The sequence below is a fragment of the Engraulis encrasicolus genome, chromosome 6, assembly GCF_034702125.1.
Source record: "Engraulis encrasicolus isolate BLACKSEA-1 chromosome 6, IST_EnEncr_1.0, whole genome shotgun sequence".
Classification (NCBI taxonomy): domain Eukaryota; kingdom Metazoa; phylum Chordata; class Actinopteri; order Clupeiformes; family Engraulidae; genus Engraulis; species Engraulis encrasicolus.
In genome coordinates, this window is record NC_085862.1 from 28026041 (window position 1) to 28043337 (window position 17297).

At 44.2% G+C, this 17297-nt stretch overlaps 1 protein-coding gene and 1 non-coding gene across 6 annotated transcripts in view; both read left to right on the plus strand.

The window, feature by feature from the left end:
• ranbp3a (RAN binding protein 3a) overlaps window positions 1-17297 on the plus strand; it is a 50984-nt gene that overhangs the window by 4105 nt on the left and 29582 nt on the right. For 2 of the 5 annotated variants that reach the window (XR_010035184.1, XM_063201163.1), the window contains exons 2-16: window positions 915-970; window positions 1919-1955; window positions 2167-2247; window positions 2338-2409; window positions 2701-2766; window positions 3986-4078; window positions 4748-4815; window positions 6962-7099; window positions 9763-9863; window positions 10229-10304; window positions 10478-10586; window positions 11569-11699; window positions 12584-12704; window positions 13165-13307; window positions 16004-16289. Coding sequence is in view for 4 of the 5 variants with exons in the window: in XM_063201163.1 (XP_063057233.1) it covers window positions 915-970; window positions 1919-1955; window positions 2167-2247; window positions 2338-2409; window positions 2701-2766; window positions 3986-4078; window positions 4748-4815; window positions 6962-7099; window positions 9763-9863; window positions 10229-10304; window positions 10478-10586; window positions 11569-11699; window positions 12584-12704; window positions 13165-13307; window positions 16004-16289 (1578 nt within the window). In the remaining variant the exon portion in view is untranslated. Of the gene's footprint in view, window positions 1-914; window positions 971-1918; window positions 1956-2166; window positions 2248-2337; window positions 2410-2700; window positions 2767-3985; window positions 4079-4747; window positions 4816-6961; window positions 7100-9762; window positions 9864-10228; window positions 10305-10477; window positions 10587-11568; window positions 11700-12583; window positions 12705-13164; window positions 13308-16003; window positions 17289-17297 lie in introns of those variants that run through there. The other 3 variants (XM_063201161.1, XM_063201162.1, XM_063201164.1) reach the window with 2 other exon arrangements.
• On the plus strand, window positions 16920-17056 carry LOC134451631 (small nucleolar RNA SNORA50). Its single transcript, XR_010035284.1, has one exon. It is a non-coding gene; the product is annotated as a small nucleolar RNA SNORA50 (small nucleolar RNA).

The following is a 17297-nucleotide window of genomic DNA, read 5'->3' on the forward strand; positions in this document are numbered from 1 at the left end:
TACAACTCAATGATCCTTGTTGATCAAAACAACTCGGCATGTGTTTTTAAGCAGCACTCATTCTAGAAGTCATGAAGTGTTTAAGTTGTTGGTGGACTTTCAATTCATAGTATAAATTAACTTCCCCTAATGGTTATTTTAAGAGTCTTAGCATCTTGTTGAAAGAAAATTGTCGTGTATTATCACCATGAAATCTGTGATGCAAATTTGATAGCAGTACTGTAAATTTTAGGGCGTCTAAGTTTGCATACATAGTGTTTGACTGTTTTAATAGCAGCACAATCACGTACATCAGGTTGCCTTGAGTTGGTAGACCACATGCCCAATAAATTAGAACATGTTGTTCCCAAGATCAGGGTTGAGAGGGTGTGTTGTGTTGAAAACGTCTGATGTAGTTGAAACGGATGCCAACTATCGGAGTGTGTAGAATGTTAGTAAACCTCCCTCCTGGAGCCTCATACAGTATCGGTATCGGTCTGGTCCTTTAGCTCAGTGGGATCGTGCTGTGCCTCCCATGCCCAAACTGGAGCCTTGACTGATGGGTGGCGTGTTCGAGCCACTAGCGGGGCAATAAAGGGGCAATAAAGCTAATGTTAAGCATCCCAATCGCCCCATCAAAGAAGTGCATCATAGTAGTCAATTTCTGTTGACCAGTTTATGAAGGCGCTTGCCTCAAAAGCACCCAAATCAGTTCTACCTTAGAAGGAAGGCTGTACTGAAATGGCATATCTTATTGATTTTTATTTGATTTTATTCATTTACATATTCCGGACACCTTTTTAAACTGTATGAACAAAGTAAAGACATTCTCCTAGTGTCAAGAAATGGCTTGCTGCATTTTGTGTCTGTATTATGTCTAAGTCCAAGCTGTTGTTTTGAACGATATGCATAACATTCTTCTCTCTGCTTTACAGAAAAACCTGCCATAGCGCCACCTGTCTTCGTGTTTCAGAAAGACAAAGCTCAGAAGGTAAGGCATAGCTCATATCGCGAACCTAGTGAAAGTCAATGGATCCACGTAGTATGCTACAATGCTACACGGATCCATTGACTTTCACTAGCTTAGCGACATATTCCCTCTTTTAACTTGTCTTAAAGCAAGACAATGCTCAACATGAAAAATAAGACTCTTTACCACCTTTATAAACCCCAGCCAATGATTTGAACTGTATTAAGCCCCAAAATAGTGGCATACCCCTATTAAAGGGACACTGTGTGAGATTTTTAGTTGTTTATTTCCAGAATTCATGCTGCCCATTCATGCTGCCCTTTTTCATGAATACTTACCACCACCATCAAATTCCAAGTATTCATGACTGGAAAAATTGCACTTTTCATACATGAAAAGGGGGATCTTCTCCATGGTCCGCCATTTTGAATTTCCAAAAATAGCCATTTTTAGCTGCAAAAATGACTCTACTTGGACTAGAAAATATTTGTTTATTACTTAGTAAACTTTCATGTAAATATCAAATTTGGCGATCACCAACCCACTTTCAATGAGCAGCATAATTGCAGTACCTTTTTTGACCATTTCCTGCACAGTGTCCCTTTAAATGTGTACTTTGTAATATGTTTAGTAGTTTATTTCACAAATGTTTTAACACTTACCACCGCCATCAAATTGTAAATACCGGTATTCATTATGACCGGGACAATTGCACCTTTCATACATGCCATTTTGAATGTCCAGACATACACATTTTTAGCAAAACTTACTGTACTTTGGTCATACTAGTAGTAAATGTTGGTTTATTGTTTAGTAAATATTCATAAACAGATCAAATTTGGTGATGGGCAGAACAGTTTCAATGAGAAGCTTTGTTGCAATACTTACTCTGGCCACCACCTTTTAAACTACAGTTCCGTGGACAATGAAATGGTCTGTTTTCAATGTTGATTCTCTCCTAATCTACAGAGGTCTCTGGATGGGTCCAGTGCAGAAGATGGAGAGGGTAAGGATTTGATGCAGAATCTCAAATGTTCACAGATTTGCTATGTACTGTCCTGTAACTTGGGCATTCCTAAGGGAACTGTACTGAATTAGTGAACAATTGAAGCATAGCAACAGTTTGGCTATTAACAGCAAAAAGCACTCTGAAAAGCAAACAGTAAAATAATTTTATTTTAGTATTTGTGCACACTTCATTTTGTTGTGTATTTCAGACTCGGATAAAGAAGACTACAGCCCTCCCGTCAAGAGGGAGAGAACCTCCTCACTAACACATTTCCCACCCTCCAATTCTGGTAAATGTGCTAATTTATTCCAGGGAAGTCATTGGAGACGTTCTCTTTTTTTCTATGCAGAATGTCTAATGACTTTTTTCCATTTCACAGTTTCCAAGAACAATGTGTTCATGCCATCCACTTTCTGCCAGTCTCCGACTGGAAATTCGGATTCGGAACCAGGTATTGGCTCCTGTTCACTCTTTTTTTTTTTAGGCTATCTTGATTACTTTACCAGTAGTGCATCTCTGATGCACCCTTGAGCAGAGAAAATAAAGAGATCCTTTATTTATCTCGAAGGAAATTAAAGAATTTTATGTTTCAAATTAAGGAAAATGTAATATGCATAACCCTGCAATGCATTAGCTCTATAAAGTTGTCCCTTTATCTCACTGGACATCAGAGAGCATGCATACACAGGCACTGTAATATAATGTTCGAATCTTTATGTCTGCCTGTTGTTGTCATCTACAGAGGAGAAGGCGGTTGGCTTTCGCCTGAAACCCCCGACTCTGATCCATGGCCAGGCTCCTAGTGCAGGTGAGAGTGTGAGTGTGAGTGTGAGTGTGAGTGTGTGTGTGTGTGTGTGTGTGTGTGTGTGTGTGTGTGTGTGTGTGTGTGTGTGTGTGTGTGTGTGTGTGTGTGTGTGTGTGTGTGTGTGTGTGTGTGTGTGTGTGTGTGTGTGTGTGTGTGTGTCCGTGGCTCTGATCCAATCATGTTTAAAGCAGCACTGGATGTATCTCAAGCAGATTAGATGTCTAGACTCGGAGGACCTTACCAAGATGAACGTGCGTCAGGCAAGTGTGCCTAATGACTTGTGTGATGAAAGGCAGGAGGCCAAGCACCAGACTTGTGAATGTTTAATGCACTGCTTAACGAAAGCGTTTTCTAATTTAATATTCCCATTAATGTCAAAGCCTGCAGATGAAGTGTAGGAACTAAATAATATTGTGCTTTTCTTATTTTTTTAAGGGGCATTTTTGCTTTTATTTCGATAGGACAGTATGAGGGGAAGTGAGTGGGAGAGAGAGATGGGGGGAGGATCGGCAAATGATCCGGGCCGGGAGAGAGTCAAACCCGGGTCGTCGGCATAGTAACCCACAACCAAATGCCCTACCGTTAGGCCACGGCAGGGCCGCGCTTTGCTTGACATTGAAAGGAGTTCCTTTCCAAATTGTCTGAAAATTCTCATGCGTCCAGGGCTGCGTTTCCCAAAAACTCTGAAGTAGTACTTAAGCCTAAGTAGTACTTAAGTATGAGGGGCTGCCTAGGCAATATACCAGAAATAGGTTTCACATCATCACTAAAAGTTTATAAATACACTATTTTACCTCACACATGCAAGCATTTTATTTGCATGTACCAGAACAAAACATTGTATGTAGGTCAATACGACTATTTTATGCATTAACTTTTTGTGACATGATATTGCCTAGACGGCCCCTCATACTCAAGTACTACTTAGGCTTAAGTACTACTTAAGATTTATTGGGAAACACAGCCCTGGTCATGCTACCCAAAGAATTTAGCTGTGAGCTGCTTCTTAGCCACACTCTTTGGCACCTTTCTGAACTTGTCACTCCTGCACGCTGTCCTCATATGCAAAGTGTTAATTGTGACGTTTTGGCTCACTGACCTTCGTCAAGCAACTTTTCTTACGATGATGAAACTCTCCTCCAGTGTATAGAGGTGTGCAAGAAAAAGCTTAAAAAATATATACATCAGTTTGTAATGTGTAATCAATATATTATCCGTGCAGGAGTGCCCAGTCAGAAGCCTAAGGAACAGCAGCGGAGCGTCCTTCGCCCTGCTATGCTCCAGGCCCCCCCGACCAAGGTCTTCAACCAGAGCAGTGAGTCTAACAATACCACACACACACACACACACACACACACACACACACACACACACACACACACACACACACACACACACACACACACACACACACACACCACAGAGGAAGATCTCATAGATAAGATAGATGCTTTATGCTCCTGACTAACGTCCTCTTCATCCAGAGCTGTGAGTCTACCAATACATGCTGTGTACACACACACACACACACACACACACACACACACACACACACACACACACACACACACACACACACACACACACACACACACACAGAGGAAGGCCTTATGGATAAGATGGATGCTTTATGCACCCAGAGCGACAACTCTACCAATACTGTACGTAGAGGGGAGCACTGCATGAGTTGTATGATGTAAATATATAAAATATGCATTGCTGTTGTTATATTTGATAAGAGTTTGTGTCTCTGTCTCTGCTTCTTACTTCCTCTCATATTCTGTTATCCTCTCTCTCTCTCTCTCTCTCTCTCTCTCTCTCTCTCTCTCTCTCTCTCTCTCTCTCTCTCTCTCTCTGTCTCTCTGTCTTTGTCTCTCTCTCTGTCTGTCTCTCTCTCTCTGTCTCTCTCTCTCTCTCTCTCTCTCTCTCTCTCTCTCTCTCTCTCTCTCTCTCTCTCTCTCTCTCTCCCTCCCCCTACTTGTAGACTCCAAGAGCAGTAGCAATGGGGTCAACCAGGAGTCGGAGGGCAAGGAGGATTCTGCAGAGGCACGGGTAACATTTGTCCGTCCTCTTTCCTCCTAAACTCGTTCTCTTTTGCTTGTTTGCTCTAAGTCTTCCTGTTGTTTGAGTCAGAGTCAATAAGTCACTCGTAAGTCTCACAAGGCACATTTGTCTCCTGATTTGTTTGTCTCTGGCTTATATTATTTCGGCTTCAATTTCAATGTAGTTTTCTGGTACTAGCCTTTGCCTCCTGTGTGCGTCTCTTTTCTCTTGGTCCATAGTTAGCCAAGATGTTCTATCTCAAGTGATCTGCTCCACGACTACAGAGCTTGGGAACACAGCTGCCAAGAGTTCAATGCCCCAGTGACAACTGATGTCTTGTCAGTTGTTCGTTTCAATGCTTTTGGCCTATTGTCTTATTGAGGACATGTGTAACTTGAAATTGAAGATGACATCTCTGCTCTAGCCTGGTGTGTATCTGTGCGGTGTACAGGGTGTGCAGGTTCTTGGCGTAGGACAGGTGTGGAATTGTGTACCCAAAAAAATTGCACAATTTGAGAGGGTGTTAAGCCCGCGGTACGCTTGCTGCGAGCTGTAAATTATGTGCGTCACCGCGAGCAACCGACTGCACATGCTTGCTTTAAATGCAGTTGACAAAGACGCAAAATACTAGTGGTATCACCCAGGGGGCAGAGAGCACGCAGCATTGCGATGCGGAAATTGGGAACACAGATGGCAAGGAAAACAAAAAACAAAAAGAGGGGCTCCCTGGGCAAGGAAACAATACTGCTACACTTTTCAAAGTGTAATAAGGAAGTATGATCGCAAATGTTTGTCATTATGACAAACTCAATGAGACTCTCTTGAAAGTTGCTGCCATTGTCGTTTTCATCAGAAGGACACGCTTGGAACTGTGCAGTCTTTCTTACGATTGCCCCCAGCGAGTTTGAAGATGTCGCACCTGACGCACGCATTTGACTGCCATGTCCAACCAGCGCGAAATTGATATTAAATACGCATGTTAGCACGCTCATGAACGAGTTGTGCACGCGCGTGTATCCTACAGCAAGCATGCCGAGAGCCTTAGTTTAGTAGACCTACTGTACACACTTTCAAGCATCATATTATGTGCACTGTAGAACTGTTTTCGAACTTTAGTGGCCTGGTAGTAGTGAGAAGACAGCGCACTGTAGTCTTGGGGATACCTTTCATAGCAGCACGTAGCACGGCCCTTGTTGTCGTGTCAGCAGGGCAGCTGAGCCTGGCGAGGTGAGGGGGGGGGGGGGGGGGAATAATTGGTGAGGTCTGCCTCTCGCCACCCCGCAGCAGTGAGTGACACCGTGCCCTACCCTTGGCCGCCTAAGCCCCAAGGGCACACTCGTGCTATAGTGAGCAGTATAGGGTTACACAGAGCCTTCTCTCTCCCCCACAGCTCCCCCTCTCTCCCTCTCTCCCTGCCCCTCCTCCTCCCTAACAGTAGCATGCCATGCCTTGAATCTAATGCCGTGTGCTACTTGTAAGGGTCATTGCCGTGGTGGCGCTGATTGCTATGCTTTGTGCTTCTGTAGTGGTTGTCTTCGAAGAGCAGTCTTGTGGAAAGCCATCACTCCGAAATGTGCCCATGTTAGCCCTTTTCATTATGTGTGTTTTGTACCCTCTAGCCAGTTCCAATGGAAGGTATATGATATATTCCTCAAATATTGTTTTCAGGCCGACCAGAGCGGTGCTGGTGCTAGTGCCCGCACCAGTTACGTTCGGCACTAAAGTGCTTACCCTCAAACTGCCCCCGTTCACACCAGGCTCTGCACTTCTCTGTACGTGACTGTTTTACCCAGATGGACCTGCTGATGTCCACGTTTGTCGTCACAGTTCGCGGAAAAAAAGTATTTTTCAGTCTGCATTGCGGACCAACTTTCCGGCTCGCGAATGCTAAGATTAGGTGTGGGAACAGGCACCGGTACGGTTCTCAGTCGGCCTGAACACGCTGTTAGAGTAGTTTCGTTTTTGTAAGTTTGTTTACAGAAAGTGTTTAAAGAAAAGTTTGGTTTTAAAGAATCAGTACAATTCACGTTCTATTTGGACAACTTAAGTAATCTCTGAGGACATTGCGGTTGTTATGGCGGCAGTGTCGGGTGGTGATTAATAAATGCCAAACGGTGCTGATTGTCACCCTCTGTGTCCTATGTGGCGTATGTAGGCAAGTGAGAAGGCAGAGGATGCAAGTGGGGAGGCGGGGGACACGGCCGTGGGAAAAAGGCCCTCGACGGGAGCGGGAGCAGCAGCAGCAGCGGAGGCTCCGTTTGTGTTCGGACAAAACCTCCGAGACCGGGCCAAGGTAGCGACACTCCCTCTGGCGGGTGGTGGAGATGGGGGATGATTAAGTAGTGGGAAGTCTTGTAAAGCACAAGGGCTGGTGATTTGGCTCGGGGGCTGATGTCAAACTGTCCTCTGTTTTGAAATGCCTTGATCGTTACTGGCATGTAGCATCTTGCCAAGGTCCCACATCAGAGAAAGACGCTTATCTTCCTCAACGGCAGCGCAGCCCTCTCAGTTTCCCGCTCGTTAATGTCGACATCAGAATTAGGTGTTGATGTCAATCTCTCCTGTTCCAAGAACATCTTCAGTTCACACATTATGCAATTGACTCACAAAGGTCTGTTGTTCCACCACAAGTGGAATAGTAAAAACAATCAGTCCTCCTTGGGATGGATATGCGCCTTCCTTATCAGATATATAACCATTTAATGAATTAGTAACAGGCTAAATGAACTGTTATAAATCACCTTTCCAACAAAGCCCTTCTGCTTCATTTAGGACTTAACCACATGCCTTAAGGTTGCTTAGTATTGCATCAGGCTTCCCATGAAATCAGGGTGTCTTGGGAGGATGGTGCGTATGTATATAATTTCCCGTGACATGCACATTAAATGATTATGTTGGCACATTGCAACATCATTGCAAGGCAGTGTTTTCCAACCTTTTTTGTCTTGCATACCCCCTATAAGCCTTTCTGTCATGTATCCTGAGTACCTATTTTTGGAGGAGAAAACCAATGCACACCATCAGTTTCGAGGTGCAGGTGGCGGATACTTGGACACTTTAGAGGGGAAGATACCGCACACTCTTGTCCATCATGCTGAATTTTATTAACGTTTCGGCCAGCGTGGCCTTTCTCAAGTTTTAGTTAGTTACAGTTTTACCCCCATAGTCCTGCTCTAGATCTCAATGTGACTATGCTTCATACATTTACGTACCCCCTGCAGTGTGCTACCCCTGGTTGGGAAACAGGGCTTTTTCTGAACGGGGAAATAGGGGCGCTCCACCCTCATACCTCCGTGGGTGCACCCTCATACTTTTATTTTTATATATACATATTTGAGCACCCCAAGTAAATTTCTCGTTCACGGGGGACGGGACACCCCCCTTCACCCCCGAAACCTGCCATGATGCTCTCTCATGCCAAAAAATCCTACAAAAAGCCCTGGTTGGGAAACACTGTTTGTGAGAGATTATAGGCAGGCATATTGCCACATCTTTTTTAGATGCGTCCCACGCATCTCTATAAGAGGCTTTGGTGTCCGTCCGTCCGTCCGTCCGTCCGTCCGTCCGTCCGCCCTCCCGTGATGTGTTTCCCTCCCGTGATGCGTTTCTGAATTGTGATTCCCTCCTGTGATTCCCTCTTGTGTCCACAAGGTGGCAGTCGCTCAGTTTTGGCCTGGAGCTCATGCGTGCAAACCAACCGTGCTCTTTGCCTGTGAGAAAAACATGGCGGCACTTCCTGTTGATTTTCACATGAAAGTTTTGCTTAATTTAAAGTCCCTAAGCGACTATAAATGTTGTGGCTTCCATATATTGATGTAAAAGTGCCCCACGAAGTAATGAAGCACAACAAAGTTACTCCACATTACCATTTGACCACTCGTTTTTCTATGCTAACAGGGTAGCATGTAGCATTGTAAATGATCCAGGGAGAAAGGGGGAAATGTTGTGATTTCAGTCCGCCTGAGGCAACGATTTTCGTGGGGAAGATGACCTGCATCTCGGTGGCATTGAACCACGCCCCCGTGCCTTATTTGGCTCGCTCAGACCACTGTTTTGACAGAAATACAGTTCACCTGTCGCCTACTCTGTTTTCTTCCCAAAGCGGCATTTAAAAGTATTCCATGAAATCCAACATCAACGTCACTTCAAATAGGTGACAGCATCATGCTCACACATGAAATAACACTTCAGTGAGGGGGGGACATCACTGCTCTCATATTAAAGTGAAAAGAGAATTTCACATTTTAGTTTATTTAATGTAGGCCTATGCAAAATTGCAAATAGCCTATTCATTGAAATCTGTCCAGAAAGGGTTGTAATGTTTGCCTGTTTTTTATGTTTGTAATTTAAAAAAAAAAAAAAAAAAAAAAAAAAATGTGATTTAAAAAAAAAAAAATAGCCTAACAAAAATAGAGATTTTATGTTAAAAAAAAATGTGATATGGGATGGACCGATGGCCCCCCTAAGCTAAATTCGCCTTAGGTCCCCACATTGCTAAATGTAGTGTAAGGGATTATTTTGAAAAGACAGTAACATGTAATCAGCAATGCATTACAGTTTTTCAGTAAATTGCCCAACACTGTTGAAATCCTATGGTACTTTTTCAAATCCAGGCTTATACAGTACATGGTAGGCTTATTGATAAATTGCCTTGACAGGTTATGAGGAGGCCAAGGGGGCGTTTGGGCAAAAAAGGTTCAGAACGGGCATAGACGGACGCATCTGTTGTCCGCCTGTCGGACTTGTTTTCGTATTGTTTTCTTTCTTTGCGTCATTATTACAATTTGTGCTGGAAAATCACTGTGAAATGTCATGTGTTAGGGCCTGCATTAGACACAGCCTGAGTTTTAAGTGCAGCCGGGTGGGTGTTATGCAAGTGTTCTCCTTTTTGGCAGTTATATTGATCTTTTATGCTTTTCAAAGTGTCAGCTGATGATTGAGGTTTCTTATGCACAGGTGGAAGAAAACAGCGATTCATCAAAAAGCAAAGACACGGCCTCTCTATCGACAGAATCAGAGGAAACCAATTACTTCCTACAGTATATAAACACCACAGGGTATGTGTTGGCTCTCTCTCTCTTTCTCTCTTTCTCTCTCTCGCTCTCTCTCTTTCTCTCTCTCGCTCTCTCTCTCTCTCGCTCTCTTTCTCGCTCTCTCTAGCACTAAATATGTCAACATTAGCTCTTGTGTGGGCACATTTTCTTCGCCTACACAAACTTTACCTCTGACTCACTCTCTCATTGACTATGTCTCACACTTTCTCTCGTTCTCTCTGTCATGTCTGTTCACACACACACACACACACACACCCACGCGCGCAGACACACACACACACCCACGCGCGCAGACACACACACACACACACGTACACGGCCCACGGCCACCTAATCTGACAGATCTGTTCTTGTGTTTTTGCCCGAAGGCCCAGCCAGCCTGCCAGCAACGCTGACTCCAGTGCGAAGTTTGTGTTTGGACAGAACATGTCTGATCGCGTCCTGGTAAGATCCGCCAAGCGCTGATTATTTGCTCCGTAATCCACGTGCTCATCACAGTACACCACTCTTTGACGGCTTCTCTCAACTCCTCTCTCTCTCTCTTTTTCTGTCACCCCTTCCCTTTCTCTTATTTCGTTCTCCCCTTTCCTCTGTCTCCTTGTATCTCTCCATCTCAGAGTCCCCCCAAATGCAGTGAAGCGTCAGTGGAGACCAGTAAAGAGTCCTCGTCATCCGCTCCCCTCTCAGAGCCCACCAGCTCCTCACACGACAGCAGCCCAGAGAAGGGTACCAGCTTCACTACCGCACGCACGCACGCACACACACACACACACACACACACACACACACACACACACACACACACACACACACACACACACACACACACACACACACACACACACACACACACACACACACACACACACACACGCTACTCACAGGACAGCAGCTACCAGCTTCACTACCAGCTTCACTATAAAATAAAACACACACACACACACTCACACACTCACACACTCACACACTCACACACTCACACACACGCGCACACACACACACACACACACACACACACACACACACACACACACACACACACACACACACACACACCAGCTCCTCGCAGGACAACAGCCCAGAGAAGAATACTGTAACCACAGCCTGCTTCATCACCAATCACCACTACTTGTACAGTAACACACACACACACACACACATACACTCACATACACTCGCATAGGAACCTAAGCCCTGGAGCCTAAACCTAAAAGTATGTCTAAATCTAGAAGCCACAGGCATTGAAAATCATAAAAGTTCTCGCAGTGTTACAGCTGCTGCCTTAGTGATGCTGATGGTGTGATTCATATCCTGCACTATAAAGCTATGAGTATACCAAGCACGGCCTACACTACCGGAGTGACCGAAGTCGTTATTTCTCTATGGAGGGTCGGTGGCTAAAGCGACCAGAGTGAATTTCAGCGATTAAAGTCAAGCTAATATCATGGTAATAAGCTAAGACGCGGTTCTGCCTTAAGCTCCAAAGAGTGTGGCTGAAATCACAAAAATGAGTCAGCATTATAGCTGACTTTCTGTTATCATTACGTCATTAGCACTAGATACCGTGCATCACTGCTGGCCATTTCCGTGTCCACGTGTCTGTCACAGACGAAGTCTCCAGATCACAAACTGCACTTTTATCTCGGTATCAGAGCTGCTGGTGTGATGTGATGGATCTCTGATGTCTGTGTCTCATTTCGTGCCTCAGATGGCAGCAGTGCGGCTGCGGAGTCTCTGGAGCAGTCTGCGGCGGCGTACACCAAGGCCACGGCCAAGAGGTGTCTTCTGGAGAAGGTGGAGGTGCGCACCGGAGAGGAGGCCGAGAGCAACGTGCTGCAGGTACAGGAGGAGCACTGGCAAAAAGATGAATGCACCTACATGTATTAGATTTACTCAGGTTAAGAAGAACTGTATCAGATTTCACTCATGTATCATATTTACCCATGTAAAGAGTTTTAATGTATTAGATTTACTCATGTAAAGAGTAAATGTATTATATTTACTCTTGTAAAGAGAGTTACTTGTGCTAAGTGCACAGCAAATAAAGGAGAACAGGTGTGCACACAGTAAATGGTTCTCTACCCTGTACTTTTTAAATCATGATGTGGCGAGGGTCTGCATAGTTTTCATTTATGGCAGCGTCATGGTATGAGTGTATACCGACACAAAAGGCAAACATTCGAAGCACCATCTTTGCATGGGATCTGTAATCTGGTCGTGGTGGTGGACTTTCATCTGACAGTGCTGATAGTTGCTCAATACAGCTGTTGTCTGAATCCTTCAGGACTGAATTCAATCAATGGCATTGAATATGTTAGTTTGCACAGAGAGCCTTGCTTGGTTAATGTGTATGTGCAGATACATGTTGGAGAGTTGCATTGATTGCTTCATTGGAGAAGTGAGAAGCTGAGTAGTAGTTGCATGCATTGATGAATTTACTGAGTGAGATTAATGATGTGCTCACAGGGGGAACCAATGTGACTGGACTGACAATGTTCTTGTTTTTGTGACCACCACAGTTAGATTCAAATGGCTATTAGTTACACTCAGTCAAAGGGCCTCAATATAATGAAGTCGTTAAGCTCCTTTTTTTAAGATGATATTTGAGCCCCTTTTAAGAAGCACACAAACCTGTACAGTTGTCAGCCTTCACCTGAACAGGAGTGAATGTGCGTGCAGGAAGGTTTTTCTTGCGGTTGATTGGCCGTGTTTTGTTTACATAGGTGCAGGGCAAGCTTTTCGTGTTCGACAAGACGACCCAGTCGTGGATCGAGAGGGGAAGAGGTCTTCTCCGACTTAATGACATGGCGTCAACAGATGATGGAACGCTTCAGTCGAGATTGGGTAACGCACATTATTGACGTATCATTGGGTAATGCAGCACATTTTTAACACGTCATTGGTGCCTCAAGTTCAAATTCAGCTCTGGCTTTTCACCTGTATTGAAAGTTTCTTGAAAATGACTTGCTGTGAAGTGTCAATTTCTATCCCTTCATGCATTCGTCTCCCCCCCCCAGATTACTTGTAACTTGTTAATTGTACTCTTTGGAATGTAATATTTATTTACTGTCTTTTCTCTTGCTATTTCTGTGTTGCCAGAGTGAAAGATTGAAAACATGGTTTTGTGTGTTTTTGTGAGCACCTTACATAGGTTTGAGATTCAGATGTGTGTGTTTGTGTGTGTTCGTGTGCATGCTTTCGTGCGTGTCGCTTGCGCGTGTGTTTGTGTGCGCGCGTGTTTGTATGCGTGCGTGTGTGTGTGCGTGTGACTGCGTGCGTGCACCTACCTGCTTGTCCTGTGCAGTGATGCGGACCCAGGGCAGCCTGCGTCTGATCCTCAACACCAAGCTGTGGCCTCAGATGCAGGTGGACAAGGCCAGTGAGAAGAGCATCCGCATCACCGCCATGGACACAGAGGACCAGGGCGTCAAGGTCTTCCTCATCTCGGTAAGTCTAGGCCAGGGGTGGGCAAAGGTTTTTTTTGGTTGGGGGGGGGGGTTATTTTTCAGACAGGACAGTGGGAGTTGACAGGAAACGAGATAGGAGAGAGAGACAGGGAAGGATCGGGAAATGACCTGGGCTGAAAATCGAACCCGGGTCGCCCGCGTAGCAGTCCAGTGCCCAGCCATTAGAGCCACGGCTCGGCCAGGGGTGGGCAATTATTTTAGCTGAAAGGCCACAATTGGGTCATGCCGGCAACTTTTTTCATAAATAACAAAATAATGTACATTGATGTAAATATTTGACTATTTCATTGATGAATACAACCTTGCTTGTTCTCCAAGCCCAAAGACCCCTGTATTGGGTAACCATTCTAAGAATGTTGGGGTGAGAGCATCATATTGGATTTTAAATTTGTCTTTCATATAAAAGCCATGCGGGCCAGATGAAATGGCTCAGTGGGCCGCAATTATGCCCCAGACAAAATCCTCCCTGCACACCTTCAGATATGTCCCAGACAAAATCAGAAAATTCATTTGCATCGTTAATAAGAGAAGTTTTATTCAGAATTGAATTGAGTGAATTCTGAATGAAATGTAACTCCACTTTGAAAACGTAGTGTAAATGTTTCACAATTCGGAATAAATGAAAGTGCCGCAAAGTGCGTAAACTCAACTAAACTATTTGATTATGAATAAATTCAGAATGAAAAACATCTTGTATACGTGGCCAGTCTGAACTATTGGAATGTTGTGAGTAACTGGATTGACTGGAATTCGTGTGTAATGGAGCGTTGTGCAGGGTTTTGCCTACCAGTTTGAGCCATTACTTTAGTTACAGCCAACTGGCCTGTTCAGATGGTGAGAGGGGCAAAAGCGCTCTATGGTGAACTGCTAATGCCTCAAGTGCATTGGGGGGTTTTGGTACATAAATGGCCAAGGGACCGTTGAGTTCCCATAGTTTTTTTTTTGGTCAGTCCCACTTCAAAAAGGACAAAATCTCTAACTGTTTTTAGGTTGTAATTATAGTTCACATTCATGCATTTTTTTTTGCTCCTTTTGTGTTTTGTGTCCTATCGGTGTTGTTTCCACATTCTGTCAGTTGAACCCTGTCTAAAGAAGGTGAAGTTATCTCAGATCAGATCAAAGGCCTGGTTGAATTACGATCAGACAAGAAGCTGAGTTGCACTCCTGCAGCAGATTGCAGTTGTAAGATTTGTCATCCATCAAATATATTGTGTGCAAATGTCGTTCCGTTATCTTTCCTGCCAGTCTGTGCAGGCCACATCCCGCAATAGTGTGCACTACCGGTACATTCTCACTACCAGTTTTTAAGACCCACGTGTTTGCAAGTTGGCTGGTTTCAAGAAAATGTGGCAGCATGTCTGGTCATGAATCATTGCTCTGATCTGGAGTGATAAACTTCCTAATGAAACAGGCTTACAAATTAATTCTTTGTATGGGTTTTCATAAGATATTTTACCATTTGCTTTGAATTGATGGAGCCAATTCACTTAGCAGGAGTTATGTGTATGCTAGGGATACTGTGTAATATGCAGGAGGCTAGTAGTGCGCACGTCCAAGACGCAGGTGCATGACAAAAGGTCAGGATACTGTCTGATGACTCACTTGAAAAAAAAGATTTAAAAAAGCAACACGAGAGCAGTGTGCGGACATTCATTTTTATTTTCACTGTGTAATATGCACCAATAACTGCATCAAACTCAGCAAGTTAGAATGATAATGATACCATAAGCAAGTGTTCTCATCTGGGAAGAGTCTTCATTTTTTGTAATTGTTTTTTTTTTTTTACTGGTAGTTCTTTTATTAATCCAGAGGGAAATTAAGGTGTCTGACAGCTTACATAAATACACAAATACAAAACATACACAAAGACCATACACATTATTGTAGTAAACATATAGCAAATGCATATACATATGCAAATACATATAGCATATGCATTGTAATAGTTTTTTTAATCTTCATTAAAGTCAACATACCGCTACTTTTCAACAAGGAAGTATAGGTTAGATTGGAGATCTGGACAGATTTCTTCCTCTCCAGAATGGTTCATTTGGGTTTCCTTTTTTTGCCGTAATAATACTATGACTATGAGTGAGTTGGCTACGATCAACCCCACACACATGCCTTATTTACAACTCATGGGAAAATGGCTGAAAGCAGAGACACAACTGTTAATGAGTCAGAGCCAGAGCTAATCCTCACTGAGTTCTGGCATCAGCATGGTGGTAACCTAGCCTGGGAGAATGGCTCATAGAAGCACTGTATTCCTGACTCAAACATCTATAAAATGACTCACCGCAAACGATACAGCATGTTTTTTTTTTCCTGTGGCCTGGTTGTTCCCAGCAGCTTAAGAAACCAGAGTGATGATGAAATCACATGATACAGTATGTCCTCAGGATTTATGCCACTGTCAAAATGGTCTGATATGCAATGATTTGTTAAGATCGTTTTGGAAAACAGAACAAAAAAAAGATTCAGGACTTTTGCTCATTAGAATCATACCATCAGTGCTGGTGTGTGTGGATGTCTTCGGTTGCTAGCCAGCCGTGAATGTGGGATGCTCTGTTAATTCCTAATAGTTCTTTATGGCCTATACGGGTTTTGGGTTGTTTATTAAATTGTGTGTGTGTCTGCCTTCCCGTGTGCGTGCCTGCGCTGTGTGTGTGTGTGCAGGCCAGCTCCAAGGACACGGGTCAGCTGTTTGCGGCGCTGCACCACCGCATCCTGGCGCTGCGTAGTCGGGCGGAGCAGGAGCCAGAGTCCAAGCTGCCCCCCGTCCTGCTGCTGCCGGAGCTGGCCCGCGCCCCCGAGGAGGACAGCGACGAGGAGAACCAGAACCAGAATCAGAACCAGCAGCATGGCTCCAGCACCACGTCAGCCGGCACCAGCTCGCCCTCCCAGACCACTGCTGCTGCTGCCAGCACCACTGCTCCTTCACCCACACCCGCACCCTCAAGCGGTAATGCAGTAGAAACATGCAGGGGTGTAAATAATAATCCACATGTATTGATGCATCGATCCTATGGCCGGCGATCGAATCGTGTTGCGGGGCATTCTCAAGTATCAAAAATACCGGTAATCGAATCACTGTCCCCTGCCCAATGCCCTAGCTCCATGACATAATAGAAGTGGAAAAGTAATTTGGAAAAGAATGGAGTTGTATCATATCGTCATCGTGGCCTAAAAGTGCCAAAAGTTGCGGGAAATCATGTTGATAAGTTGCGATATCGCTTGGAATTTGCAAGAATTCACTGAAGTTGCCAATTGTAGCATTGCAAATTCCTGGAGGGACTGATTTGGTCTCTTTTGTACTTCTACAGATATGCATTGAGAGAGTGTTGTGAGTGAATGGTCAAGTCTACACTTCGAGTGAATGCTAAATGCATTGTTGCTAAATGCATAGTTAGATACTACCATGCAGGGTTCTAAATTAACACCAGCCAACCGACTAAATGCTTGTGAAATTTTGGTTTGGCTGGTAGAAAACACCAACTTTACAAGCCACTTTGACTCATCGGAGAATGTGTGTTTGGCTAGTAAGATCCATTTTGGCTGGTGGTGCAAAAAGTTAATTCAGGGCCCTGCCACCATGTACTGTCTTTGAACCGGTGTTACCTTATCCATGGTTTCATAGGCCAAGCTACAGTACAATAGCACACACACTTGTTATAACTGGGGCTCCCTGGAATTCTCACCAAGCTGCTCTTTTAAAAGCAAGTTACATACATAGTCGATTAAACATTCAAGTGAAAAGTAGTGTGCACCTAGGAGCATTTTAGACCATGTTGTTCAGTGTCCACAAGGCTAACATAACATAATGAATGCTGCTACATGCTGTTATGGTCTTGTTCTTCAAATTATGTGTGGAAATACATGAAACTAGTTTTGTTGTGCCTTAAGTAGATTTAACGTGACCACGTAAAATGTTGTAGATGTGTCTGAATGGGCCTTTCCTGTGTGTCTCTCT